The sequence below is a fragment of the Capsella rubella genome, unplaced genomic scaffold, assembly GCF_000375325.1.
Source record: "Capsella rubella cultivar Monte Gargano unplaced genomic scaffold, Caprub1_0 scaffold_2, whole genome shotgun sequence".
Classification (NCBI taxonomy): Eukaryota; Viridiplantae; Streptophyta; class Magnoliopsida; order Brassicales; family Brassicaceae; genus Capsella; species Capsella rubella.
Window position 1 is genome coordinate 12,501,390 of NW_006238922.1, and position 26,364 is coordinate 12,527,753.

Here is a 26,364-nt window from a genome sequence, read left to right on the forward strand (position 1 = left end):
AACTGGAGGAGGGGAGTAGTGCTTAACCGGGGGTGGAGGAGACTTGTAAACTGGAGGAGGGGAGTAGTGTTTAACCGGGGGTGGAGGAGACTTGTAAACTGGGGGAGGAGAGTAGTGCTTAACCGGTGGAGGAGGGGAAGAATAAAAGTAATTAGCGGTGGTTTGAGAGACAAAAGCAAGGGAGAATGCTAATACAAGGAAAGAGGCCATTGGTGACCCCATTTTTGTTATGTGCTTATGTTTGTGTTTGATGCTCTTACTCTCTCCCTTAGCACCCTTTATATAGCTTCTCAATTTCACATTTTATCTTCTTTACTACTATCTCTCATGGCAGTAAAGTTTGGTGTCATGTCTTAACAATACAAAAAGATACTGAATATATTAATAATAGAAAAAATATAATGAGCTTAGTCTCCCTTCTATTATTTTTGGTCGTCTTTGATCGACATGTTCTGCATGTTCCGAACATAGAAAATTAAATATAATACAGACTATAGAGAACATTGAATGTGAAGCTAACATAATTTAACCATGATCCTTATGTTTATGGAACCCCAAACAAAATGAAAAGAATTTGATCAAAACATAGATGGCCCCAAAGAGGGAGAATAAGAGAGAATTATAAATCCATTTCTGAATACGGTAAATGTCACAATTGTTAACTACCTAAAACTAAAGTAAGAGGGTATATGTATGACTATATAAATGAAGCCGATAAATAACTTATAACTATACTACTTTTTTGCATAATCCACAAAATAATCTCAAGGATATTTATCATCCCATTTAATAAACTAACCTATTTTGAGTTCCAAAAAAGAAGAAGCTATTTTGTGTGTTCAAACTTCTTTTTGTTCTAATCTCTCCTTCCTTGTTTAAATTAATGCCATGTTGTGGATTCATCAAGCAAAGGATTTTGATCATGAACATGTAACTGATAAGATAATTTGATGAATGCAAAATAATGTAACAGATGATCTTATCAGTTACATGTTCATGATCAAAATCCTTTTAAAACAAACAAAAGTTACATGTGCATAGCAAACTTACAAGTTTTGTGTCAAACCTTACTTTATTTTTGTGTGTCAAACCTTATTTTTATTTAGTAACTAAATAAAATGAAAATGTATAGAAGGAAAAAAAGAAAAAAAAAAGAAAGAAGAAACGCGTTAAAGTCAAAAGATAGGCGGCCTAGTTGACTATAAAACGAAACATTGAAAGAGAAGGTTTGGTCGTGTACAGTGGATCCTCCTCCTTGTTTTGTACAGGTGACAGTGGTTTTTGATTAATACATTTTATTAACATGTTTCTTTTGTCATTACTCTTGTTAATCCGACATCATCTCTTTCTTATAATCTTTAATTAGTCACGCACATAAAAACAAGTCTAAATAAGTTTTAAGATCAAGATAAGATAAATATAGTTTATGGTCGTTTTGTTTTAGCTGCTTACTTCTGAATGATATGAACTAAAACAGCTCAAGAAAGGCCATAACGTATTGACATTGTATTGTACATTGATTTTCATATAGTATTAACAAATTGGGAATAATATTAATGATGAATCCGTGTTTTAGAAAATGGTATAAGGAGGAGGATAATCCAATTTTTTAAGGCGAGAATTCTTCTCGAAAATACGTTAATAAACTATATTACCGAAGCTTGGTCAACATAGGAAAATATGACATCTTGGATAATAGAATTTAAATGTAGTTTTTTTGGGTTAGTTTTTATCAAATGGGTAAGTAACCAGCTGTATTATGATTTCGACAAATCAACAACTTAACATTCTATATAGTATTATTTTCGAAATTTGACTATTTTGGTTAGGCGTCAAAAGTTATATAACTAATCTTGACAATTTTGACAAAGAAGAAATCGACCTAGCTCAAACGAAACTAATATATTCACCGTCGTGAATACTTTAAGATCAACTAAACCTAATTAGGGTTTGTTATCTAAACAAAATACTAATTTTTGAATAAAAAGATATTTGTTCGAAAATCATATGAAAAATACAATACGAGTCATTTATATTTATTAAGTAGTGATTATAAGTTTATAACAAACATAAATCAAGAATTTGATTGTTGGGTTTTGGAATTCCTTTGAATCAAGAATTAAGTTCATATATGTTTTTAAAAAAAAACTTACTACTTTTGTAGGGAAAATTAGGAAACATCGTAATGGTGATTCAAAGTCCAAGCCAAACCACGAAAAATAAAGATAACAAAACGGAAATGTGGTATTTGATTGATAATATGTAATATACCTCCGATGTATGTTTTTAAAGTTTTGTCAACAAAGCTCGTTGATTTTCTAACTCTTTTTGGAGATAATATTTATATCAAGAAATTATCAGCTACGTGTCCCTGATTTATTTAAATACATAATAATATTATCATATATATATATATATATATATATATATATATTCAATAATTCAAATGTAGGAAAAAGAAAGAAAAATTGTTAGTACTATTCCCTGGTAAACACCTATGGAGTTTACTTTGCCTAACCTAAATGTGATTCAATATTTCAATTAATGAAGAATAAAAATGTGTTCCTATTAATCGCACACAATTGGATGCACTTTATTTGATAGCACGCTTACATATACAGTATCTTCATATGGAATGTTTAAGTATTGTCAAAATGAAGGAAAATAAAATTGGAATGTTTAATCATCACACTGTTATCATTGATATGTTTTTCTCTATTCCAGTGAATACTACTAGACGGACTCGGCGGCTCTCGTTCGTTCACAAAACGTAAATAATTAGAAACTCATTATTTTCTATCTATATATATAAAAACTATACTCTTTACCTAAAAAAGATGGGTCAATAAGTATATATTGTGTTGCTTTCTCCTTCACTCATTATAATATCAAAAACTACGTACGTGCTTGGATTTTTCATAATGATCTACCTAACTAATCAATGACTTCAAAGCAATAATCCATGCAAAAGTTAAAGAAGTAAAACAAAGTATTTTGTTATTTTCCCTCGAACATGGCTCATTGATTTCTCATTAAAACAATTTGGGTTAGCTAGCTAGACTCGATAAAGCTGGTGAAAAGGCTCCCTCCATTACCGGAATGTTCACCTGAACATTTTCTATTTATTAATGGGTTTTACTTTTTTTTTTGTAGTGAATTTTTATACAGATGATGTTATATTCGTTTTACGTTTATGCTAAAAACAATTGCATTTGAACGTATACGCACTTCACTAAGTTGTTGGTTTTTTTTTGTTCTACCACCTATCATATATTGTTAATTGTACATTTATATGTTGCATTGGTTTTTTTTTGTTCTACCACCTATCATATTGTTGATTGTACATTATATGTTGCACTGATTTTTTTCTTTATTTTTTATTTTAATTGAAGAATGGAAAATCCTAAAGTAACGCGATATACATATTAATATTATCTTCTCATTGCAATGTGAATGAATAAAACTTCAACTCTGAATCAGAAATACCAAATTCATATTTCCGTGTGAAAGCATTGGAAGGGGTTGGTGAACTTCATTTCTTCGTTGGGGGGCCGCCAGATCAGGGCTGCGAAATACTTATTTCTGATTTACAATGTTTTTTTTTTGTTATTCATCCTTTTATTGATTTTGTCTCCTCTCGATAATGATTCCTACCTCTCAAAATGCATAGTTGCTAGTTAGTTGCTATTACTCTAAATATGTATAGAATCAGAGTTACCTAGTTGCTAGTAATTCACGTGCATCGTACTTAATTAGTACTTACCATAGAACAAGACTTATTGAATGGTGTAAAAAACAAATGACTTGAAATGATGTTAAACTTACAAACATATACTTTTACCTTTAATTTTTTGGTTGTTGTTATGCAACAGTTTCTCTCGGTATGACTCAGAAGGGTTGGTGATTAAAATGTCTCCAAATTAGGTAATAAACCACAAATGATATAGACACATATTATTGAAGAACAATTATTATTAAGTTAGTAATTTACGGTCATAAAAGTCTTAAATTTATAAGTTGAGAAAAAGACTCGAGGATAGTGAAATGCACTAAAATGTACAAATCTAAGTAGGTACTGACTACTGACTATTAAACCAAGACCCGACGAAGTGTTTTGGGTTTATGGAAATTAACTTTTTGATAAAAGAAATTTAATTAATAATCTATTAACTTAATTTGATTACTTTTATGATAAAAAAATCCATTGTGTCCGATCCAAACTTACACAATCTGAAAGAATATAATGGTAATCCGATCCCAAAACAATTTCTGAACGAACATACAAACTAAACAACATTTTCTTGCATTGTTAAATCAACAACCAAAAACCAGAAAAAAATAAATAGAAACAAATTTGAGAGTGTGAAAACACTACACATAAAAAGAGCAACACAAAGAAAGTTACAAGAGTAGAATGGTGTTTTAATTAACTAAAAGTCTAAAGTTTTAACATGCATGTTAATAACATGATGTTATACATCTTTAAACTTTGCTAAAGTAGCCTGATGTTTTTGTCAACTAAAACTTTAAAATGTTCTGGCTACAGTAATGTTGATTTGGTAGATAATAGGTAGATGTATATCCGATCCATCTGAATCAATATTCTACATAATCTCCAAAACAATTTGTTTCTCCATAAAAATGCATGCATTTCTTTTCGGTCATGGAAATAAACAATTCACCAATCCCCTCTTGTTAGTCTTTCGTCGTGCCAAACAACAAAAACAAGAAGAATTATTGAATACTGTAAAGGAATATGTTAATCACCGACTATGAAAAATATATATCTTAAAAGACACTACCTCAAACTCAATGTCATTAACTATCTTCTTGCTAATGATGCATGTGGTGGATAAAAGCAAACGTGTAGCGTATACATTTTAGTTTATTCAAAACTCTAAAGTAGTATCGTTTCTGAAAAAAAAAAAGTTGAAAAGGAAACCAAAACACATTCGTCTACGGTTGAATTTTGACAACCGACATGACAAACTTAGCCAATATACGTTCGTAATGAACAAGTTTAATTAAATTAGTATTGTAGAATCAAACTTAAAGTATATGAATAATTGATCAGAATCCGAAGAAATTTAAGTTGGGTATTTTTTTTCTATATTAAACTGTCCAGCCTTTGTATCAAGAGTCAATAAGAACTCTATGATTGAGGAGACGACTAGATGAATTAAAATATATGCTTTATCTTGAATGCTAGCGAGTTAAAATATTTGTTCCAAACAAGTGGCTAAACAATATTTTTAAAATACTGTCAACGATATTAGAGATGTATCATTGTATCGTGACTAGCTAGGCGTATTTGTTTATTAACCTCAGCAGTAAATGTGGATAAACACCGTGAAGGCTATGGACCTATATGCTTCTCGTGAGCACGTTGCTGCATTTCGTAGAAACATTAAGTTGTTAGATGACTATAACTAACTTCTCACTTTTCTTGTTTCTTGCCATTCGTTCTTTTGTTTCTTTTGATCTGTTAATGTTAAGAAAAAAACAATACGGACGGACGTGTGTTGTTAAGTGATCAGCTTATTACAGAAAAACAAAAAAGAACATGCAAGTTTTGTCTCTAAAACTATTGTTCTTAAAAGGGGAAAAAACACAATCGACTGATGTATTAGGGTTCAGAAGTTAAAAACCGTAAAAAATGTTTGATACGTAGTAATATTAAAAAATGACGCGAAGAAAGCATGATCCGCCTTTCGAATATACGTTTTTGTGGTGCATGCATGCCTCTTTGGCAAAGAGAAGAGATTAATAATTTCTTTTCCATAAACAGTAAAAAACATATTTTTTTCGTTTTTTTGTGTGTAAAAATGATTTCGTAAAAAGTAATTAAGAACATAAGTAATCTAAATGGTTTTTGTTAACAAATTTTATCTATTGATGTTATATATGTAATCATTATCCTTATTCGATTTTATGAATCACAAGTGGAGCTATATGTGTGGGATGGTAGACTTTTGACGCTGAAACTATATAATTAATTGTATAAATACCAGTTTATTTTATGATTAAAATTAGAATAATTTGTTGAGTGGTAGATCTTATATTCTTATGATAGTGACATTGTAATTGTACAATACGTTATTATTAGTAAATACTGATATGATATTTATTTTTGGTCCCAAAACGAGTAGTTTACACAAACAGACAATAAATGTAATAAGATAACGTTACATAATTCGGACCACAAAAATGATTTTAAATAAAGTAAATCAATCTTTGACCAAAAAAAAAACTAAAGTAAATCAATCCACTAAGTCTTCAAATTTATCTGAAATATAATAAAGTCTTCCCCGTCTACAAAGCACTTACAAACACATCTTCAGAATAATACATGTATAAACAAAAACTATTGTAATCGAACAACTTCTTTTTTTTTCCAAAGTAGAAGAGAAGACAAAAGGAGCGAGGAAGACAAGTCAATAATAATGTGAATTGAGAAATAAGAAGACTAAAACAAAGACTTGTGGATAAAATCAGCATTGTCGAGAGAGCCAATAATGTTTTTATTGAAGATATTAGCTGCCATATAAATTCACTCTTCATATAAAAATTCCATAGAAAAGCAAGAATCTTTAGTAAATACTAATAGTAATGGAACATTCAAAATCAACAACACAACTTAATATGTAAAAGAAAAGTATATATATATGTAAAAAAAGAGCCTTTTTTAAGGGTTCTATTATTTAACCGCATATTCTACAGTCTCCACACATCTTTGTTATCTCTTGAGTCTTCTTCACTCAGGTCTGCTCCAACGATACTACAGGTGATGTAATGTGCGGTTTTAATGAGATTTCTACTTGAAGGAGGATGGATGATCTTTCCACTACACGAGATACAGTAAGCTACCATTTGGTTGATGAACCGCAATGTCCCTGAGTCATCCATCACCTTCTTCCTCGTTGTCCTGGTCTTGAACCTGGTTTTCTTGAAAACTGGAGCCGTAGGAACTTGGAATCAGGCTCGTTTTCATCCATTCGATAACCTGTGGAAGGGTTTTAAAGAACAAATAAGGTTCAGCACATAGCTTCATAGAGGACGAGTTTATGGTTTAAGGATTAGGGCATAGTTTAAAGGCATTGTAATTTAAGTTTAAGGCTATAGCACATAGTGTGTTATGGCTTATATTGAAGGGTAGTTCTCTCGAAACCAAACTCAAATGTATCATAATATGTAGTAACCGAAAGACAACCCAATAAAAAATTACCCAAACTTAAAATACATGTGATTCAAATTACAGGAAAACATTAAATAAAGTGGCAAGAGATTTCGAGAAGCTTATAATTTACCTTGTAAAGTGCTCAGAGCAGTCGCTGCACAGGCAGGGGTTGTAAAATCAACAAAACAAAGAACAATAGGATCTCCGTTCCGCTGCATTGCCCATAAATGTGAACACTTTAGTAGGTTAAATGTGAACACTGTAGTAGGTTTTATCAAAGTAATAAAATGCCTGGGTAAGCGATTTCAACAAGACCCTAAGTTTGAGGCAAGGAAATCTTACATGTTTGGAGTCTTTGGTCACAAGTCTCACTTCTCTATATCCTAAAAAAGGTCGAAAAATATCTAGACCTTGGTTAAGGACAGTAAAAAGAAATAGCTTCCGTTAAGTTAGTTAGAGGACAAAAAAAGGAACTAAAAACTTGTCATGTGTCATCAAATAGGATACGAGCTACTTCCCTCCTTGAGCAATTAGAAGGAAGTCCTTCAACATATAAAGTGTTGGATGCATCGGGAGGTAATTCTCGGTTACGCCTACCAACAGATTCTGGTGGATCGAAACCCATAGTATGGCCATTTGGACCATGGTCTAGAGGAAGAACTCCACTATTTCCACGTCTCATCATAAAGTCATCCAGGACTTGTCCGTTGCCTCCTGGTCTTCCCATGGAAACAGGACCTGTTTCTGCTGATTGCATAGAAGGTGTTTGCTTCAAGAGAAAACAAAACTTTTCAGATAAAAAAAAAGAAGAAGAACGAATCAAAGATTTCCAAAATGAATCAACAAGAGTGGTACCACGCTCTGGAGATAGCGATCATAAGCTGAACCGATGGTTCTGGTATCGGGAACATCGAGATCCTCATCCCGCGGATAATAACCACCGTGCCCTGAAGGCATTGTGGATGATGGAGCTTCTACAAGACATCCAAACAAAACAAAACTTAACATGAATCTCACTCTTCCATTACCACAATCTCGGGATTGGTAAGCTAAGGATTTTACACAAAAGTTCAAAACCGGGAACTGTGAAGCAATGACTGTTACGAACAAACATTATCTTAAATCAAGCAAACTACGAGCATAAATATCTACGTGTTTCCTTGCTCCTCAAATTGCTTAATCATGACCTCATATTGCAGCATCAACGAGTTGTGAAAACTGGGTATTAAGAGGAACGTGAAAAGAGCTTACCGTAATCGGAACGGGGACGTTTAGGAGGGCCACCAGGAGGATGGTGTTGCTGTCGCTGCTGATTCCAGTACCCATCCGCCATGGAAATCGAAGGATCAGAAGCTACTAGAAGAAAATAAGGGAACAAAAAAAAACCCTAATTTCAAATCGATTCTATCTCGATTTGGTAGAAGAAACCCCTAGCTTGCTCCTTCTTCTTCTCCAGAGCTCTCACGAATCAAAAATTTCTCAAATCCCTTGAGATTTCAATTTCTTGTGTTCGATTGATTTCGAAATTTCTGATTCTTTTGCTCTTAAGGATCCGACTCTTTAAGACCCGGCCCGTTTTATTCACCCGATATGATATACCTGTTTCACGGTTTAACGGGCCAATTAATCGCCTTCTCAGGCCCATATGTCCCGAGTTCGGTTATGTTGTATTCAGGACCAGGACCCGGTTCAATCCAACTTCTGATTTGAAGATGTCCAATAATATATATCTTGCTGTAATGCTGTCCATTAATCACTACATGCATGAATATATATGGTCATGTTAGTTTTGCATAGTAAGTGATCAACAACTAAATCACGTCCGTTTCGTATAATTTTGTTTTCGGTTAAAAGATAGGCTTTGATGATAACAACAGAATATATTTTTGCAACCATCTTTATTTTGTTTTGAAGCTGACGGGTCACATATAAAACATATTATAGCTAGAAATTGGTAACCAGAAATTAATTAAAACGTGTGTATAGTTTTAGTATTCAAGACGTTGTAAGTTATTAACCTATCGGTAGATCAGTATAACAGTTTAAAATAAATGAATGTGCGAATCACGGATTGTCGTATGTGTATAATAGTTCTGCTTTACTTAAGGAGTAACGAGAAAGAAAGAAAAAAAAATACTTTGTTGTTGTTGTCGTCGTCTTGGAGTATTTATGATTGTGTTATATGCTGACATGCAACTATGCAAGAGATCACAATGAATGAAGTTTGAAGAAACGAAATTAATACTAGTTGACAACAAAATATAAATATATCAACGACAACAAAAGAAAAGAAAAAAGAATGAAGTATTTTTATTAGAGGTAATATATAAATGTGCGTAGAAAATGAGGAGATATATATGGGGCCAAACACAACAACAACAATACAACAAAAGTAAGTAGGTTTCCATGTTTCCTTGGAAGTTTTTAGTTTTGTTTTGTGAACCAAAATTTTCATTTGTTCCCAACTCTCTTTTCTTTTGCCGTAATCATCATTCATTTTATTTCTCTAAAATCCAATCATACAATCTTAATTACTATATAACTTTTACTAAAAGAAATACTTCAAATATTACCCTGAAGTTGTTGATTCGAGCTAGAAACGCTTAAGACACTACCATAATAAATAACTAATGATCTTATTACTTTTTTTTAAAACAATATTTCAAGTGTTTTTTATGAGATTTTATGTATCAGTACATTTGCAAAGTTTAATGTGAACCAAAATATGAAATAGTATTCTTTTAATAATCTTACGTTCTAGCATTTGCAACGTTTGAGTAAATTAATGTATGGCATATGCCATAAGAATTGTAATATCAAATGTACATATTGGTTTTATTATTTTAAAAAAAAAAACTCAGCATTGTAGTAGTATAATATAAGTATCGTTCGTCGATATATGCATGGAAAATTGAAGTACAGAACTTTGTGTCTTGAGACTTGGGCATGCGATCATCCAATCCAAGGTTTTCGATTTGCTTTTATAATGTCGAGACGAGCTAGCTAGATCCTATGTAAAATTATGTACTAATGCTACGTATCAAACAAACACATTCACATTCGTTTGTGAACCACTAAAGTATTATAATTTGTTTTGTTGGTGAATTTCAAGAATTATAAGAATCAGTTTTATACTTACTTAACAACAACAATGATAGTATGATACTAGCAATAAATAAAAAGAAAGTAAGAGAAAAGTGGAAGATACACTTTTATGATTGTTTTCACCAAGAAAAGTGATACATTCTCCCTCGATGAACTCCCCAAATTCTGGAAGGGAAGGACCAGACCGACCAGGACCAGGCCCCCACTCACAAAGTGTCCTCTTAGGGGTACTTTTGTCCTTTTGTAGCAAACGGCAACCACCATTCAACGTAGCTGCTCGAAAAGAATAAACCTTCCCTCCTCCTAAATTACCATTATATCCCCCAAATCTCCTTGCTTGACCGGGGCAAACCTGAACCGGCCAGGTCTGATCCTAATTATAACCCTCGCGATCATGAGGAGCTAATCCGGAATGAAAACACTGGTTTATCAAATACCAATTAAAAGACTTCGTTTTGTTAATGAATGAGGTGGTAAGAATTTTTTTATTTTTCCCTTAAAAGCAAAAGCAAAAGCAAACCCCCTCACAAAGCTCTTGTTGAGAGAAAAAAAACGAAAAAGATCTAAGAATTTGAATAAAAACATAAAATGTAGAGAGATACTTGTGAAGTAGGAATATACTTATCAGATTGAAGATAATAACTACAAGTTCCAAACAGAGAATATGATGTATTTGACATTCCCATACCCAATGAAATGATATAATAAAATACACACCAAAACAAATTTTAAGTTCGAATGTACTGCTTCCTGCATGGGGAACGCCTCTTCACCTTTTTTTTTTTTTTTTTTTCTAGCCTCTCAATAGACTCATAGCCATAGGGATGCCTCAATATAATTGTTTTAATAGCAGAAAAAAAAGAAGAAAAAAAAGTAAAGTTTTATTATATTGCTGGGTAAAACTTAAATGGTAAAAATACAAAAATAGTACGAGTAGTAACTAGTAAGTATTAAATGAATAAAATAACCGTGGTCAAGTCATCTTCATCTCTCTCTCTCTAACACCGTCGTCGTCACTTTCTTTCTCTCTTTTTTTTTCCTCGTCTTCTCTCTGTCATCGCTGTCTCTGACTTCCTTGTCTTCCTCCTTCTTCCTTTTTGCTTTTCCGTCGTTTTTCTCCGCCGGATTTTTCTCTCTCCCTCCAACACTATTTATCTCCGGGAAAAAGCCGATTTGTCTCTTCACTGCTAAACTAAAAAGCAGCACTTGCTAAATCATATTTTGCTTTGTGGGGAGGAGGAGTTTCTTAAGATCGTGTACCTTTCCTATTTCGTTTGAATTTTGGGTTCTCTGGTCTTTTCCAGTTTTGGAGAAGTCTTGTTAGATCTGGGCAAGTGCCAAAGTTTTAACTTTTTTTTTTTTCTTTTTGAAAGTCTTACGTTTCTCTTTTCTCTCTCTGTCTTCACCAACTGGTCTGGTTACGTGTTTAATTGATGGTTTCCACGGCGGCTAGGACCTCGTGGGCTCTCGTTTGTAGATGATGAGCGGTCCTTCGTGTAAGGATCGAAGAGGGTGGTGGTCTTCTTCTGTTTTTTTCACATGGAATGGCAGATCTTGCGACCTACAGTAATGCCGACCACAACGTTGAACAGGTTCTTCTCTCTTCCTCGATTTTCTCACCTTTCGGAATCACTTGGAATTTAATTTTTTTTTTTTTTTTTTAAAGCTCAAATCTTTGGGCAAAAACTGTACTTAGTCGATTGATGGGTGGTTATCAGTAGTTATGAATCCCCAAATTGAAATTTTTGTGAGGTTTTTGTTTGTTCAAAAAATTCCATTAAATCTCAAAGTCTCTGTCCGAATTCTTCTTTCTTAGAGTCTATCCTTGAATTGAAATCCGAATTCTAAGTTCAGTTGGGGGCTTATTTGTATGTGTTTCCCTTTTCGTGTAATTAGATAAGTTGTGTCTCGAGCAGGACTTTGACATTGTAAGCTATAGGGGAGTTCATCAATCCAAGAGTGGAATTAACAGATGTTACATTTAAAAGGACCTTTGACACCGATTACTTGGTTATGCAAGTGTATAGGCAGTCGTAGACGAATTTACTTGTGTGTCTGCTACTTCTCCTTTGTTTTCTTCGCTGTTCTTGATATACTAATACTCTACCTTTGGCAGGCATTGATTACATTGAAGAAGGGGACTCAACTTTTGAAATATGGTCGCAAAGGAAAGCCAAAATTTTATCCGTTTAGACTGTCTAGTGTGAGTTGCTTTCTGCTCCAACTACTTGTTTTTCTCTTACTTGCTTGTTGGAAAATGGTTTCATCTGATGATTTTTTTTTATACTGGCTGGTGTTGGTTGTGCAGGATGAAAAATCTTTGATCTGGATATCGAGTAGTGGTGAAAAACGACTGAAGTTAGCTTCTGTATCTAAAATTGTACCTGGGCAAAGAACTGTAAGATATCTTCATTTTATTTGCAGTCTTTTATGAAAACTCTATTTGCCTTTCAAGCTTATATCATAACCATTTCATCTTTTGGAACAGGCTGTTTTCCAGCGTTATCTTCGCCCAGAGAAAGATTACTTATCCTTTTCTCTCTTATACAACGGGAAAAAGAAGTCTCTTGACTTGGTTAGTTGTTGTGAAATTTATATTTGGAAAATCATTTTAATACACTTGATTATAACTCCAGAGGTATAACAGTTTACTTCTTAATAGATTTGTAAGGACAAGGTTGAGGCTGAGATTTGGATCGGAGGCCTGAAAACATTAATATCGGGTGGGCAAGGCGGGCGCTCAAAAATTGATGGCTGGAGTGGCGGAGGCCTTTCAGTTGATGTAAGTGATCTTGCAAGGACTCTGTGTATGCTGTTTTTTTATCATATTCTCAGGACTTCTGTTGAACTCATTGGTTGATATGAAAACTCCATTTAGGTATTCAATGCATTTGTTTGATTTTTATATATTCCAGGCCAGCAGAGATTTGACATCAAGCAGTCCAAGTAGCAGTTCTGCGAGCGCTTCACGGGGTCACAGCTCTCCCGGGACTCCCTTTAATTTTGATCCTATTGTTTCTCCTAAGAGTGCTGAGCCTGAGCCTGAGGTTCCTTCAACTGAGTCAGAAAAATCACATGTTGCATTGGACAACAAAATTATGCAAACAAAGGTATCTGGTTCAGATGGTTTTCGGGTTAGTGTCTCAAGTGCCCAAAGTAGTTCTAGTCATGGATCTGCAGCAGATGACGCTGATGCTCTAGGTGACGTCTACATTTGGGGTGAGGTTATATGTGACAATGTTGTTAAGGTCGGTATTGATAAGAATGCAAGTTATCTGACCACAAGAACAGATGTCCTTGTGCCGAAGCCACTAGAGTCGAATATTGTCTTGGATGTTCATCAAATTGCCTGTGGTGTCAGGCATGCTGCATTTGTGACAAGGCAAGGTGAAATCTTTACTTGGGGTGAAGAATCTGGTGGAAGATTGGGTCATGGTATTGGGAAAGATGTTTTTCATCCTCGTCTTGTTGAATCTCTCACAGCTACTTCATCTGTTGACTTTGTTGCTTGTGGAGAATTCCACACATGTGCTGTTACTCTGGCTGGAGAGCTCTATACCTGGGGTGACGGTACACATAATGTCGGGCTTCTTGGGCATGGCTCTGATATCAGTCACTGGATACCAAAGAGAATTGCGGGTTCTCTTGAGGGGCTTCATGTGGCTTCGGTAAGTTGTGGACCCTGGCATACTGCTTTGATAACATCATATGGGAGACTTTTTACATTCGGAGATGGAACATTTGGTGTCTTAGGGCACGGTGACAGGGAAACAGTTCAGTATCCAAGAGAAGTTGAATCTTTATCGGGACTGAGAACGATTGCGGTTTCATGCGGGGTTTGGCATACTGCTGCTGTTGTTGAGATCATTGTCACACAGTCGAACTCAAGTTCTGTATCATCTGGAAAATTGTTCACATGGGGTGATGGAGACAAAAACCGTCTTGGACATGGTGACAAGGATCCTCGGCTTAAACCAACATGTGTACCTGCATTAATTGATTACAACTTTCACAAAATTGCATGTGGACACAGTTTGACAGTTGGTTTGACCACGTCTGGACAAGTGTTCACTATGGGGAGTACAGTTTATGGTCAACTTGGGAATTTACAGACTGACGGGAAATTACCGTGTTTGGTGGAAGACAAGCTTGCAAGTGAATTTGTTGAGGAGATCTCCTGCGGGGCATATCATGTGGCGGCCTTAACATCTAGAAATGAAGTTTACACATGGGGTAAAGGAGCCAATGGGAGATTAGGACATGGTGATCTGGAGGATCGAAAAGTACCAACTCTTGTGGAAGCTTTGAAAGATAGACACGTAAAGTATATTGCTTGCGGATCAAATTACACTGCAGCCATATGTCTGCACAAATGGGTCTCTGGTGCTGAGCAGTCTCAGTGTTCAACCTGTAGACTGGCTTTTGGGTTTACACGGAAAAGACATAACTGTTACAATTGTGGACTTGTGCACTGTCATTCATGCAGTTCAAAAAAGGCATTCCGAGCCGCATTGGCCCCAAGCGCTGGAAGACTATATCGCGTCTGCGACTCTTGTTATGTTAAGCTCAGCAAAGTGTCTGAGATAAGCGATACTAACAGAAGGAACAGCGTTGTGCCTCGTCTTTCAGGGGAGAACAAAGACAGATTAGATAAATCTGAAATAAGATTAGCTAAATTTGGGACATCCAATATGGATTTAATTAAGCAATTGGATAGCAAAGCGGCCAAACAAGGAAAGAAAACCGACACTTTTTCACTTGGTCGCAATTCTCAGCTGCCTTCTTTATTGCAGTTGAAAGATGCTGTGCAGTCTAATATAGGTGATATGCGAAGACCTACTCCAAAATTAGCTCCAGCTCCGTCAGGTATTAGCTCTCGCTCGGTGTCACCTTTCTCTAGGAGATCTAGTCCTCCCCGCTCTGCCACTCCTATGCCTTCGACGTCTGGGCTCTATTTTCCTGTGGGTATGGCAGATAATATGAAAAAAACCAATGAAATCCTGAATCAGGAGATCGTTAAGTTACGAACACAGGTACATTCTCAGAGAAGAGCCTAAAGTGTCTTAGTTCATTCTTCCATGTTCTCATTTTGTTTTCTTGGAATGTGTAAAAACTGACCCAAGTCACTTTTTTGATCAAATTTGGTATTGTCAACTGGAGTCTAATTAAAATCATGGATTTGCTCTAGGTTGACAGTCTTACTCAAAAATGTGAACTCCAAGAAGTAGAGCTTCAGAACTCGGTTAAAAAGACTCAGGAAGCCTTAACACTGGCAGAGGAGGAATCTGCCAAATCAAGAGCCGCAAAAGAGGCAATCAAGTCGCTCATAGCACAGGTAAGACTGTTTGATACAGATTTATGAGCTACATTGAAAACTTGAATTTACACCCAGAAGTTAAGTCAACTGGGAAACTCTGCTAATTTTGCTTCTGTAACAGCTTAAGGACGTAGCTGAGAAGTTGCCTCCTGGTGAGAGTGTTAAACTGGCTTGCCTTCAAAACGGATTAGACCAGAACGGTTTCCATTTCCCTGAAGAAAATGGCTTCCATACTTCAAGGTCGGAATCAATGACTTCATCTATATCTTCAGTTGCTCCTTTTGACTTTGCCTTTGCAAATGCATCTTGGTCCAACCTCCAGTCACCAAAGCAAACGCCTAGAGCCAGCGAAAGAAACAACAACGCTTATCCAGCGGACCCAAGGCTTAGCAGCAGCGAGTCAGTAATCAGTGAGAGACACGAACCTTTCCAGTTCCAAAACAACAATGACAATGGTTCAAGCCAAACAGGTGGTGGTGTTAACGATACTAACCAGGTAGAAGCAGAGTGGATCGAACAGTACGAGCCAGGCGTGTATATAACCCTTGTCGCCCTCCACGATGGAACTAGAGATTTACGAAGAGTCCGCTTCAGGTTAAAATTTGCTCATACTCGTGCATTACACTCCAAATTTTTACTAGTTAGTGTGATGATGCTAAAGATTGTGAATGCTTATTTTTCTCTCTCTCTTGCAGCCGAAGAAGGTTCGGAGAACATCAAGCTGAGACATGGTGGTCGGAGAATCGGGAGAAAGTGTATGAGAAATACAATGTAAGAGTATCGGAAAAATCAACGGCTTCTCAAACGAATAGAGACGAAGAAGAAGAAGAAGAAGAAGGCATTTCTCAGTAGTAGTCTTAGTAACATTTGTATGATTTTTCCCCATAGTTTCCTGTTTCTCTATGTTTTGCCCCGAAACTCTTCATTGTTCAACTTAACTCCTCTTCCTCTTTTTTTTTTTTTTCTTTCCCTATCTCGACTAATTTGTGGGAGATTAATTTTCGTGTACACTATGTGTTGTATATATATAAAAACCATCGGTTCTCGGTTCACTTTAGCAAGGAAAGAAAATTCAAGTATCGAATTTGCTTACTGAAAAATTGAAAGGTACTATTGTTCTATTTTGATTTTTGTGTGATTAATTTATTTTGACTAAAGACAATAATTAGTTGTACCTAATGCTGTAAGACAAGGTGTTACCAAAACATAAGTCAACCACACAACTAATTAAGCAACTAAATCCATCAACTTCTAATGCATAATTATAGTGTATTTAATATTCTCATTATATATATATTCTTTTTGTTCTACTACCATTTTTAGACACTAGAATTTTGTTGATATGTAAAATTTTAATACAAATTATTATTTACCAACTTCTTGTTGACTCTTGCTAGGCAGTAACAAAAAAGTGTATATCGACTAGATAGTCAGTTTTATAACCCTATTATTTGCAAAAATATCATAAGTACTCTCTCTGTTCCAAATTATAAGTGGTTTAAGAAATTTTTTGTTTTGTTTGATTTTATAAGATGTTTTACAAATTTCTAGATATAATTTAATGTTGCTTTGATATTTTAACTCTTTAAATTCTGCAGACGGTTTTTATAATTGGCTGAATTTTAGTTTTAGTTAATTATTAAATGATATTTATTTTTAAAAACACTTTTCTTAATCTTTGTGCTTTTAGCTTAAACCTCTTATATAAAGAGTATATAATTGATGCGAAGATATATATATATATATATGTGTGTGTTAATTGATTGGTTGAAATAAGATCACTAGTTTTATGGTTGGGTACTTGGGTTGCTTGGCTTGGTGCTAATAAATGCGTTATTTCAAAGTCCTTGTTGAATTAATCAGAACCGAAAACTAGGAAATAAAAACTTACATTAGCTCGAAGGTGTATGATGGTGTTCATATAGTCACTGTTATTGCAAGTACTGTATATTAGTTACATTACATATGTTCAAGAATATTATATGCTCTTACTTATTATTGAGTACCTCAAGCTCATAATTAATGCATCATTTATTATGGAGAATTCATTCAATTTTATGAATTTGTGACTTCATTTATGAAAGTTTTAGGGATGTGCAGGTCCCATGTTATTATGTCTCTACGTATTCCAAAGAAAATTCTCATTGACCGTGTATATTATATGTGTTTCATGGAGTATTTTCAATATATATATATATATATATATATATATATATATTATATATTTTGTAATGGTTTCTTTAACAATATTTGAAAAACAAATTAATAAAAGTATAGAGAATTCAACTAGAATTTTTATAAAACTTGACGAATGGTATTTTGGTTTTATCCTTACGTTTTGATATGAGGTTCAAAATCGATCTCTTTTGGGGAAAAAACGAACTGGATCATTTTTCCCCTTTCTTTCATTTTATCCCCTCAATATGTAAACTCTAGACTGCTCACTCGGTTGGTAGTGTTTGAAGGCATTCTCGTTAATCGAAGTTCGCAAATTCAATTTGGATTCTTAAATTTTTATATATATATATTTAAATAATACTGTTACAAATTAAAATTCAAACAGATAGGGTATATGATTATTTTGGAACTATATAAAAACATATAATGGTCCTTGAACATATTTATTAAATTTCTTTTGTTCAACATCGACACTGACAAATCTTTTGCTTTTTGAAATATTCTGGTACATTAATAGTATCTGTTTTTGTTGGTGATTAACTTTAATAACGCGAGTGAGATATCCTGCCGCTTATTCAATCTGCATTAAAGGCTTCTCGATTCAAGAAAAAAAACATGTAGGTGTTTTGTGATAGAGAACAAAGAAGGTACATCAACATATATATGATGATGCATTACAATTATTCAATCATCATGGGTGTTCATTCATACTATATAGGATACATATTCTCCAAACTATGATACAAGTAGGGTTAAACTAAGTAGGCGTGCGTCCAAAAATAGCTCGACCTTGAGTTGGCTTCTCCATGGAATCAATCAGCGATTGTAATAATTAGTTCCTACCCAAAATAAAATAAAAACTTTCTTTAAGAGAAGAAAGGAAAAAAAAAAAAAAAGGAGAAAAAGATAGATATGACTAGATCTCTATATATGTTATAGTATATATATAGATATGCATCATGCATATTAGTGTAGATATGTGTAAGTATCTTGTTGATAAAAAGATCATGGATCTCTATGGGAATTAGTACTCTGTAAACCGTAGACGTTGTGTTTCTTGGAAGGAGCAGAAGGTGGAATTGGTAATGTCTTAGGCAAAAACCCTGAGAAACTTTCTGGAGGGTAATCATCATATATGAAACCTTGATCATCATGATGATGTTGAAGTGGATTTGGTCTTCTCACCTTGAAAAATCTTTGTGGTCTTGATGATGTGTATCTTCTTAAGTCCTCCGCTTCACACAACCTCTGTGACAACACCATCATTATTACCACTAGAATCATCATCATTGCTTCTCTGCGTTTGTTGCCCATTATTGTCAAGTCTAAGCTTGCTTTCAGAAGACAGGTATAGAGAAAATATGAAGAGATAGAGAAACTGAGTGTTCTTCTTTTAAGGTGTGAGTATTGGAGGGACTGGTTGATATAGTAAGACAAATAATTGTACTAACCATTATATAATGCTATATATATATATATATATATATATATATATATATATATTGATATATAAAGTTGATGTACAGTGGTCTTGATTACGATCTTTCTTACCCAAATGACCTCGTAATTAGTCGTAACCTTATATTCCTGTTCTTGTGTACATATAAAAGGTATTATTTTGACATTTTTAGCATAAATATAGTATATTAGTAGAAGTTAATCTTTTGAAATTTATAACCATGATCTATTTTCTACAAAACAATAGTATATCGTAAACTCTCCAGCAAAATAGTTTTCCTTTTTATAGGAAAAAAAAAAAAAGTAAGACCAACTAACTTATAACTTTTGAAATAGTTTGTAAGAATCGAGACTTATTGGAATTTTATATGAACTATGCTTTATATATGCTATCATCATGCTTAAGCATCAATGGGCGACTTTAATGTTTTATAGTATAAACTATTAAACAAATTAATTAATATAAATGAAATAAATTCGGTGTACTTTAGAAAGAGGAAATGCTTGATTAAAGGCAAGAAAGATTGTGTTGTCTAGAGGTGGGAGTGGGTAGGATGTTTTATACACTTTTGAACGGGTCTTTAGGGGATCAGGGGGATTCGTATAGTGAATGTGTTCATATGTGTAAAATATTATCATCTTGTTGGTTTTGTAGCTGATAGTGGCAGGGATTAACACCAACATTTAACGATAGGTTTTATTGTTTACTTTACAATAGTCGTTCGTTTAATGTCCATTATTTTACATCCATCGACAAGTTTTTGATAGTTAAACTAACGTTAAAAATGTAAATATTGTAAATTCAAATTAGCAATTTATCAATGTTGCGGGGGGAAAAAAGCAGCAATCGCAAAACAACATGTGATATATACGCAAAAGTTATTATCGATGAACCAACAACAACAAAACAAATATCATCATATATATGGTTTGTTGATTAACCGCAAGACCAATAGAATTTATCATAGGTATGAAATTTGCATAAATATTTTTCGTGCCACTATCTAATAAACTACCAAGTTTTACAAGTTTAAATGTTATCATTAGAGTTGAAAAACAAATAAAAAATCAATTAAATGAGTTGTGAGGAAAATGAAAATATAAAGTAAGAAAAGATCAAAAAGGAAAAGGTAGGAAAACATATAGGGGGAGAAGGGGGAAAGTGGATTAGAAATAATAAATACTATAATAGGAAAGATAGGTGGCGTGGGTACCACTCCAAGTTTGAAAAAAATTATAACTTGCAAAAAATGAGAAATTATACTCTTATTAGTTATTACTACTACGTGAGCCCTACAGCCTCGGTCTTGTCTTCTGTTTTCATCTCCATAGTATACTCTGATCTTCTTTTGTTTACATCCCAATTTTCTTTTGGGAACATGCATTGAAATTAAAATCATGTACTGTCTATAACAAGCTATTAGTTACCAAATTAAATAATTCAATTAGATTTTAGCGAATTAGAGCTATAGTACTTCTATGCTATCAAGTTATAGATTTTACATAGGCAATGCATGGATTTTTCTACGATCTTACCTCTCCACGTCTCACGTTCGTATATATCTACTGGCATAATAAATAACAATGTAATATTTACTTAACACGATTTAGGTTAAAGATATAAATTAATTAGTTTCGAAAGCTATATATGTATACTACTACAGAGAGTTGATAGTTTCATGACTTGATTCAATCAATCCTTGCGGCTAACGTGAAACTCGGCTATTAAATAAGCGACCAAGAGATACGCTCAATTTCGCCGACAAAAACATCCTTATACATACATATCTACTTGCCCTTTTACATTACATTATCGAGATAAGAGTATTTATATCATGTCGAGGTTCATATATATATACTCATATGAATATATAAATCTTTATTTTACAATTGATAAAAGTGAGTGGGATAATGTATATATGCTATAAGGTTTGGCGTTCATATTGGATACAAACAAATTGAAATAAAGTTGCAAAGCATTATAATAAATAGAATCAAAGCTCCTGATCACTAAAACAAAAAGAAAAAATAAAGATCAAAGTGGACCTTGGTTTGCCGACAGAGCTGATGACATAATACAATACATATGACAAGACATGCTGTATTAAATATTGTTGGATAGATTCAGGTAGTCCTACTTTTACTTATTGGGTCTCGCATTTATTATTGTCAAATTTTTCTTCTTCTTCTTCTTGTTCTTATAAACGCATTTATGTCATATGGTTGCTCAGTAGGCCCTTCGGAAATTTCCAAATCAACAGGAAAAACTTTTAATTTCGAAAAGCCCCGACAGATTTTTCATGAACTCATGTAAAATTTCATATACACTAGAAGATATAAATCAGTTTACGATCCCTCATCATAATGCTTATGCTCTTATACTCTCAACTAAAATTAACAAAAAAAAAGAAATAATTTACTCTATTCACAACAACAACAAAAATGAAAACTAATAACATTTAATTTATGACGCTCTATTTATACGTTTGATTTTTTACTAGCCATCAAAATAAACGTTAATCGAAGAGACGTTTCAATGTTTCATTGTTGTTTACGTCAGTTAAGTTGGATATTATAACGGTCTACTATACTTAGTTACAAACTTTTAACATCGCTCAAATAAAGCTGACAATAAGGGGGAGCTCGAGGCAACACTTGACGGGCCTTGACATCAATGGGCTTTCGCGGCTAAATTTTCTTCTAATACATATCTTTAAACAGAGATATCACTTTATCTGTATATAGTGTTATTAATCCTAAAAAGTAAAAAGTGAGATATGTATATCTACAACTTATCGTATATTTCAACAAACTGCATCATATTATATAACACGGATCTCATAAACTTTTCATTTCCCAGCAAATGATGAAAATATAAAATACTCAATTGCCCATAGATATATATATCACCGTAATTAATTTAATATGATAATAGTTTATGGTGTATATATAATTAACAAAGTTAAAAGTGTATACAGATAATCCCAATTCGATGGACGCCTTCATCAGATTTCGAAACATAACTAGTTTCCCTGGTATAGATCTAGGTGACCAGATTCAAACTCTCGTCGAGAGCGGCAATGATAAGGTGGCTTGAAACAATCCTCAGGAACAGGAGCGTACATAGGTGAATAGTACGGAATAAACGGTGTATCTGCAGCCCAAGCGGCCTTATTAAATCTTACTGATACGAAATAATTATATATATATCTCATAATATGATATGTCATGCATGTTATTATGCACAGAAACATACCAGAGAAAATAACTCGAGCATGGGAGGATACGAAAAACGCCAAGAATGAGAAAAGCATCATCACAAGGAGCTTCGATGAACTTGACATCTTTGCCACTATACAAAACTCTATCTAAGAAAGACTTGGAAAGGGCTAAGTCATGTGAACTTGGGTGATTGGTATTTATAAACTTAATTCGATGAAAGAAAGAATAGTTTTTGTCCATAATTTCTTCTATACGTTTCCGGGTTCATATGGTTGTCCATATCCACAAGACTAGGTAGACTTTGTGGCGTCTTTGAAGTATATTTACCGTCACTTAATTTTATCAGATTTTTGTAGATATAATCTAACTCTTTTATTTTTGCATGAAATTTAAATAATTTTTTTTCTTGAACGTAATAAGTATCTTTTAAAGGGTTATTTTTCTTGTGTGTTTGCCTTTCATTTCATTTTAGACGATTTATTTGGAACCACATGCATTTCATTACTACAGTGAACATAGCACTGCTGTTATCAAACCTCTGTATCCGGAGCATCAAACTTGAATATATTCGATTTATTCTTTCAATAAACAATTTCAATTAGTTACTTATTATGATATCACACACAAACATGATTTGTGACTTTGTCACACTCCCTATACTAGCGCTATCAACCTCTCTGGCTTAGATTTTTCTGCTTTTGTTTTCGTTCGCATAAGTCATAACTTTCTTTGCCCGGTATTGACTCTTGAGCATGCGTCCTTGTCCTAAGAAGACTTGACTAGGACCAAGAACTTTCTATCATGAAATTTATGTACATAGACCTTAAGAGTTCCGTATACTGAATACAAAAGATAAGGTTTAGGATTTTAAGTAAATCCAAAGCAAGCTTATTCTAGTTTCTTGTAGAGCTTACTGAAGGCGATAATGTAGATTGTAAATTGAATAGCTCTTTAAGAGCTCTATTGTGTGTCACAAGGGTGAAAATGAGTCTTAAGTTGTTTTGAGACGACTCTCAAGGTTACAATCAAAATTATCATTACATGCCTATATGAATCTTATCTTGCTAAGAATTTTTATCTTTCTTGTGGACATTAATACTTCTCCACAAACTAAGCAACGGGTGTAAAACAACTTTGCTAAGGTTGTACGCACAAAAGAGAAGACCAACATTAAAGCTTCAGAGAGTAGTATGCTTGTAGGAACCAAAAACACCAATTTGAGTTTTTGGTCTTTCTACCTAAATGTTGTGTCAATCTACTAATGAGATACTATAGTATGTCAACTGAGTTATGTTTAGCCAAATTTGTGTCAATCTAGTGAATTTTCTCTTAAACATATTTATTTGATTGGTAACTTTGGTGCATTAAACAGAGCAAATCATAATGGTGACATTGCAAACTGCAACATATTATACCACGGATCTCATAAAGTTTTCATTTCCCAGTAAATGGTGAAAAAACATACGAAGAAGATACGCATATATCACCTCATAATCAATTATTTTGATTATAGTTCATGTGACCAAGTAGAGACTCTCCCGGCGGACTGCAATGATAAGGTGGGTTGAAACATTCATCAGGAACAGGAGCGTAGATAGGTGGAGCGTACGAATTAGACGGCGTATCTGCAATTCACAAGTCCTTAATTACTAATTCCATTGATACAAAATATATAATGATACACATGCATATAGCTCAGTGCTGTAATTACAATTTCGTAATTGTATATATGATGATTTATCATGTTATGCGTGGAAACATACCAGGGAAAACAACTTGATGATCAGCATGGGAGATTATGAAAAGCGCCAAGAATGAGAAAAGCATCATCGCAAGGAGCTTCGATGAACTTCTTGGCATCTTAGCCATTAATTAATTACTTATCTCTCTCTTAATTTAATTTCTTACAAGACTTTGGAAAGGACCGAGTCATGTGAACTTGGGAGATCGGTATTAATATAGTCCTAGCCGATCGTTAAAGGGTCATCCTCATAGGCCCAGACCATTGTCTACTCAAGAGAAACTTACAAAATGTGATTAAACCCTAAACCTTTTTTTTTTTTTTTGTCCACTATCATTCAAAATAGCTCAAAATTATAGAATACCAAAAAAAAAAACAGAAAAGCAAGATAAACAAGGAAGAAACAAAACTATAAACTGTATACAAAAGAAAAATGAAAAGATCTTGTCCGTAGCTAGTTTATACTTTCTTCAAGCAAACAATGGACAAGTTATTTAATTTTCTCAACGTGGCTGTCCATATCCACATGACTATTCAGACTTTGTGATGTCTTTTTCTATTTACAAGCACATAATTAGTTTTGTGAGAAATTGTAAAGATAATCTACGTACTTCTTTTCACATGAAATCTAAATAATATTAGTGTTTTATTTATTCAAAATATGCTATAACTATTTAAAAGGATTAAATAATTTTCTTTTGAATGGCTGCTTTTTTTCCCTTTTAAAGGGTTATTTTTCTTGTGTGTTGGCCATTCATTTTAGATATTTATCTGGAAACACAATTTAGTGATTAATCAATATGGACACAGCACGGCACAAATTATAATAAATATCAGACAAAAATGTAAAATGTTTTGTCACTCCCTACTAGTAGCTATCAAACTCATCTATGCTTAGATTTTTTTCTTTCTGCTTTTGTTTTCCTCCGCATAAGTTTATAAGAAGAATTGATTAGAGGATCTATCTGAATTTCCAATGGTGATTACAAATCGTTCTTAATTCTTTTTTTATTTTATTTTTAATAGATGTTACTAATGGAAATATTTTTTTCTTTTTTTTCTTCTTTCCTGAAGATACACCCATAAACCACCTTAACCCATACATTACAAAACACAAACTGCAACATATTATAACATGGATCTCACAAGCTCTTTATTCTCAATATATATGAAGATACACGCCTACATCGCCCTTAAAATATTTATTTGATTGTAATTTCATTCATGTGATCAGATTGAAACTGATCTCATGGACGGCATTTATAAGGTGGTTTAAAACATTTTGCAGGAACAGGAGTGTACGGTCGTCTATTGTCGTACGCGTTACCTGCAACACAAATCCTAATCATATTAATAATATTACTATTGATGCGTACGGTGCTGTAAAATATATAATAACACCTGAGATTGCATATTATCTGTATGATATACATTGTTATATATATATGGAAACGTACCTGGTTGAGCATGTGAGATCATGAAAAGCGCGGCCAAGAATGAGAAAATCATCAGCACAACGAGCAGCTTCGATGAACTTGTTGGCATCTTAATTATAGCCTTTGAATAAATCTCTCTTTTTATGTGTTTCTTACACTTCTTGGAAAACAAGGGGTGATGTGAACTTGGGGGCAGGTGAATAGTATTTATAGACTATGTATTATTAAATAGGAATATGTGGGTTGATGATACACAATTTTTAATTACAATACTACCCTTCAGTCCTTGGTGATAATCTATGGTTCCTCGTCGGAGGCTCAGACTTGTCTACGCAAGAAAAACTGACACAACATGGTTTGGTCATAAACCTAATACAATGGAATTTTTTTTCTTCATAATTTTTTACTTTATCAAGACCAAATACTTTCCTTTCATGAAATCTACGTCGAATTTAGTGTTTTCCGTATACGTTACGGAAGATAAGCTATCAAAGCCATTAATGGAGTTAGATCATGTCCAAAAACCATAAATATTGCAATACTGATTGACTGGTGAGTTTTGTAATAATTCAAAGTATAGTTAGGTACGTACGCAAAAATGAAAAAAACAATATCAAGTGGTGATACAAATATTAATCATTGGCTCGGTTTTTTTTTTTTTTTTTACGTCAATTATTTGGCTCGGTTTGCATTAGACGTTACGTACGTATTAGAATTTAGTTAAGTTTCA

At 33.6% G+C, this 26,364-nt stretch overlaps 4 protein-coding genes and 2 long non-coding RNA genes across 6 annotated transcripts; 1 reads left to right on the forward strand and 5 right to left on the reverse strand.

Moving 5' to 3' along the window:
- Positions 1-6,538: 6,538 nt before the first annotated feature.
- On the reverse strand, positions 6,539-8,694 carry LOC17895190 (nuclear speckle RNA-binding protein A). The gene is made up of 6 exons (XM_006302698.2): positions 8,429-8,694; positions 8,033-8,151; positions 7,685-7,946; positions 7,520-7,581; positions 7,308-7,389; positions 6,539-7,003 (listed from the first exon to the last, which is right to left on the reverse strand). The coding sequence occupies exons 1-6, from the start codon at positions 8,508-8,510 to the stop codon at positions 6,906-6,908; spliced, it is 705 nt and encodes a 234-aa protein (XP_006302760.1). The 5' UTR covers positions 8,511-8,694; the 3' UTR covers positions 6,539-6,905.
- A 2,464-nt stretch (positions 8,695-11,158) lies between these two features.
- LOC17896019 (PH, RCC1 and FYVE domains-containing protein 1) lies at positions 11,159-16,656 on the forward strand. Its single transcript, XM_006301494.2, has 9 exons — positions 11,159-11,874; positions 12,399-12,485; positions 12,591-12,680; positions 12,771-12,857; positions 12,945-13,064; positions 13,198-15,315; positions 15,471-15,617; positions 15,721-16,193; positions 16,295-16,656. Exons 1-9 carry the CDS (start codon positions 11,827-11,829, stop codon positions 16,449-16,451), a joined length of 3,327 nt encoding a protein of 1,108 aa, XP_006301556.1. The 5' UTR covers positions 11,159-11,826; the 3' UTR covers positions 16,452-16,656.
- A 1,721-nt stretch (positions 16,657-18,377) lies between these two features.
- Positions 18,378-19,182, reverse strand: LOC17896165 (protein IDA-LIKE 5). Its single transcript, XM_023788244.1, has 2 exons — positions 18,809-19,182; positions 18,378-18,616 (listed from the first exon to the last, which is right to left on the reverse strand). Exons 1-2 carry the CDS (start codon positions 19,089-19,091, stop codon positions 18,594-18,596), a joined length of 306 nt encoding a protein of 101 aa, XP_023644012.1. The 5' UTR covers positions 19,092-19,182; the 3' UTR covers positions 18,378-18,593.
- A 2,855-nt stretch (positions 19,183-22,037) lies between these two features.
- On the reverse strand, positions 22,038-22,633 carry LOC17894411. The gene is made up of 2 exons (XR_002835207.1): positions 22,492-22,633; positions 22,038-22,389 (listed from the first exon to the last, which is right to left on the reverse strand). It is a non-coding gene; the product is annotated as an uncharacterized LOC17894411 (long non-coding RNA).
- A 1,131-nt stretch (positions 22,634-23,764) lies between these two features.
- Positions 23,765-24,473, reverse strand: LOC17895228. The gene is made up of 2 exons (XM_006303020.2): positions 24,221-24,473; positions 23,765-24,082 (listed from the first exon to the last, which is right to left on the reverse strand). The coding sequence occupies exons 1-2, from the start codon at positions 24,324-24,326 to the stop codon at positions 23,952-23,954; spliced, it is 237 nt and encodes a 78-aa protein (XP_006303082.1). The 5' UTR covers positions 24,327-24,473; the 3' UTR covers positions 23,765-23,951.
- Positions 24,474-25,283: 810 nt separating this feature from the next.
- LOC111832067 lies at positions 25,284-25,838 on the reverse strand. The gene is made up of 2 exons (XR_002835202.1): positions 25,656-25,838; positions 25,284-25,525 (listed from the first exon to the last, which is right to left on the reverse strand). It is a non-coding gene; the product is annotated as an uncharacterized LOC111832067 (long non-coding RNA).
- Between the last annotated feature and the right edge of the window lie 526 nt (positions 25,839-26,364).

Coding starts and splice junctions, on each gene's coding strand:
- LOC17895190 (XM_006302698.2), bottom strand. CDS start 8,510: ATGGCGGATGGGTACTGGAATCAGCAGCGACAGCAACACCATCCTCCT. Junction 8,152..8,428: donor ACGTCCCCGTTCCGATTACG/GTAAGCTCTTTT, acceptor GATGTCTTGTAG/AAGCTCCATCATCCACAATG. Junction 7,582..7,684: donor CTCAAGGAGGGAAGTAGCTC/GTATCCTATTTG, acceptor ACCAAGGTCTAG/ATATTTTTCGACCTTTTTTA.
- LOC17896019 (XM_006301494.2), top strand. CDS start 11,827: ATGGCAGATCTTGCGACCTACAGTAATGCCGACCACAACGTTGAACAG. Junction 12,486..12,590: donor ATCCGTTTAGACTGTCTAGT/GTGAGTTGCTTT, acceptor TTGGTTGTGCAG/GATGAAAAATCTTTGATCTG. Junction 16,194..16,294: donor TTACGAAGAGTCCGCTTCAG/GTTAAAATTTGC, acceptor TCTCTCTTGCAG/CCGAAGAAGGTTCGGAGAAC.
- LOC17896165 (XM_023788244.1), bottom strand. CDS start 19,091: ATGGGCAACAAACGCAGAGAAGCAATGATGATGATTCTAGTGGTAATA. Junction 18,617..18,808: donor CAACGTCTACGGTTTACAGA/GTACTAATTCCC, acceptor TATTTTGGGTAG/GAACTAATTATTACAATCGC.
- LOC17895228 (XM_006303020.2), bottom strand. CDS start 24,326: ATGGCTAAGATGCCAAGAAGTTCATCGAAGCTCCTTGCGATGATGCTT. Junction 24,083..24,220: donor TCATCAAGTTGTTTTCCCTG/GTATGTTTCCAC, acceptor TGTGAATTGCAG/ATACGCCGTCTAATTCGTAC.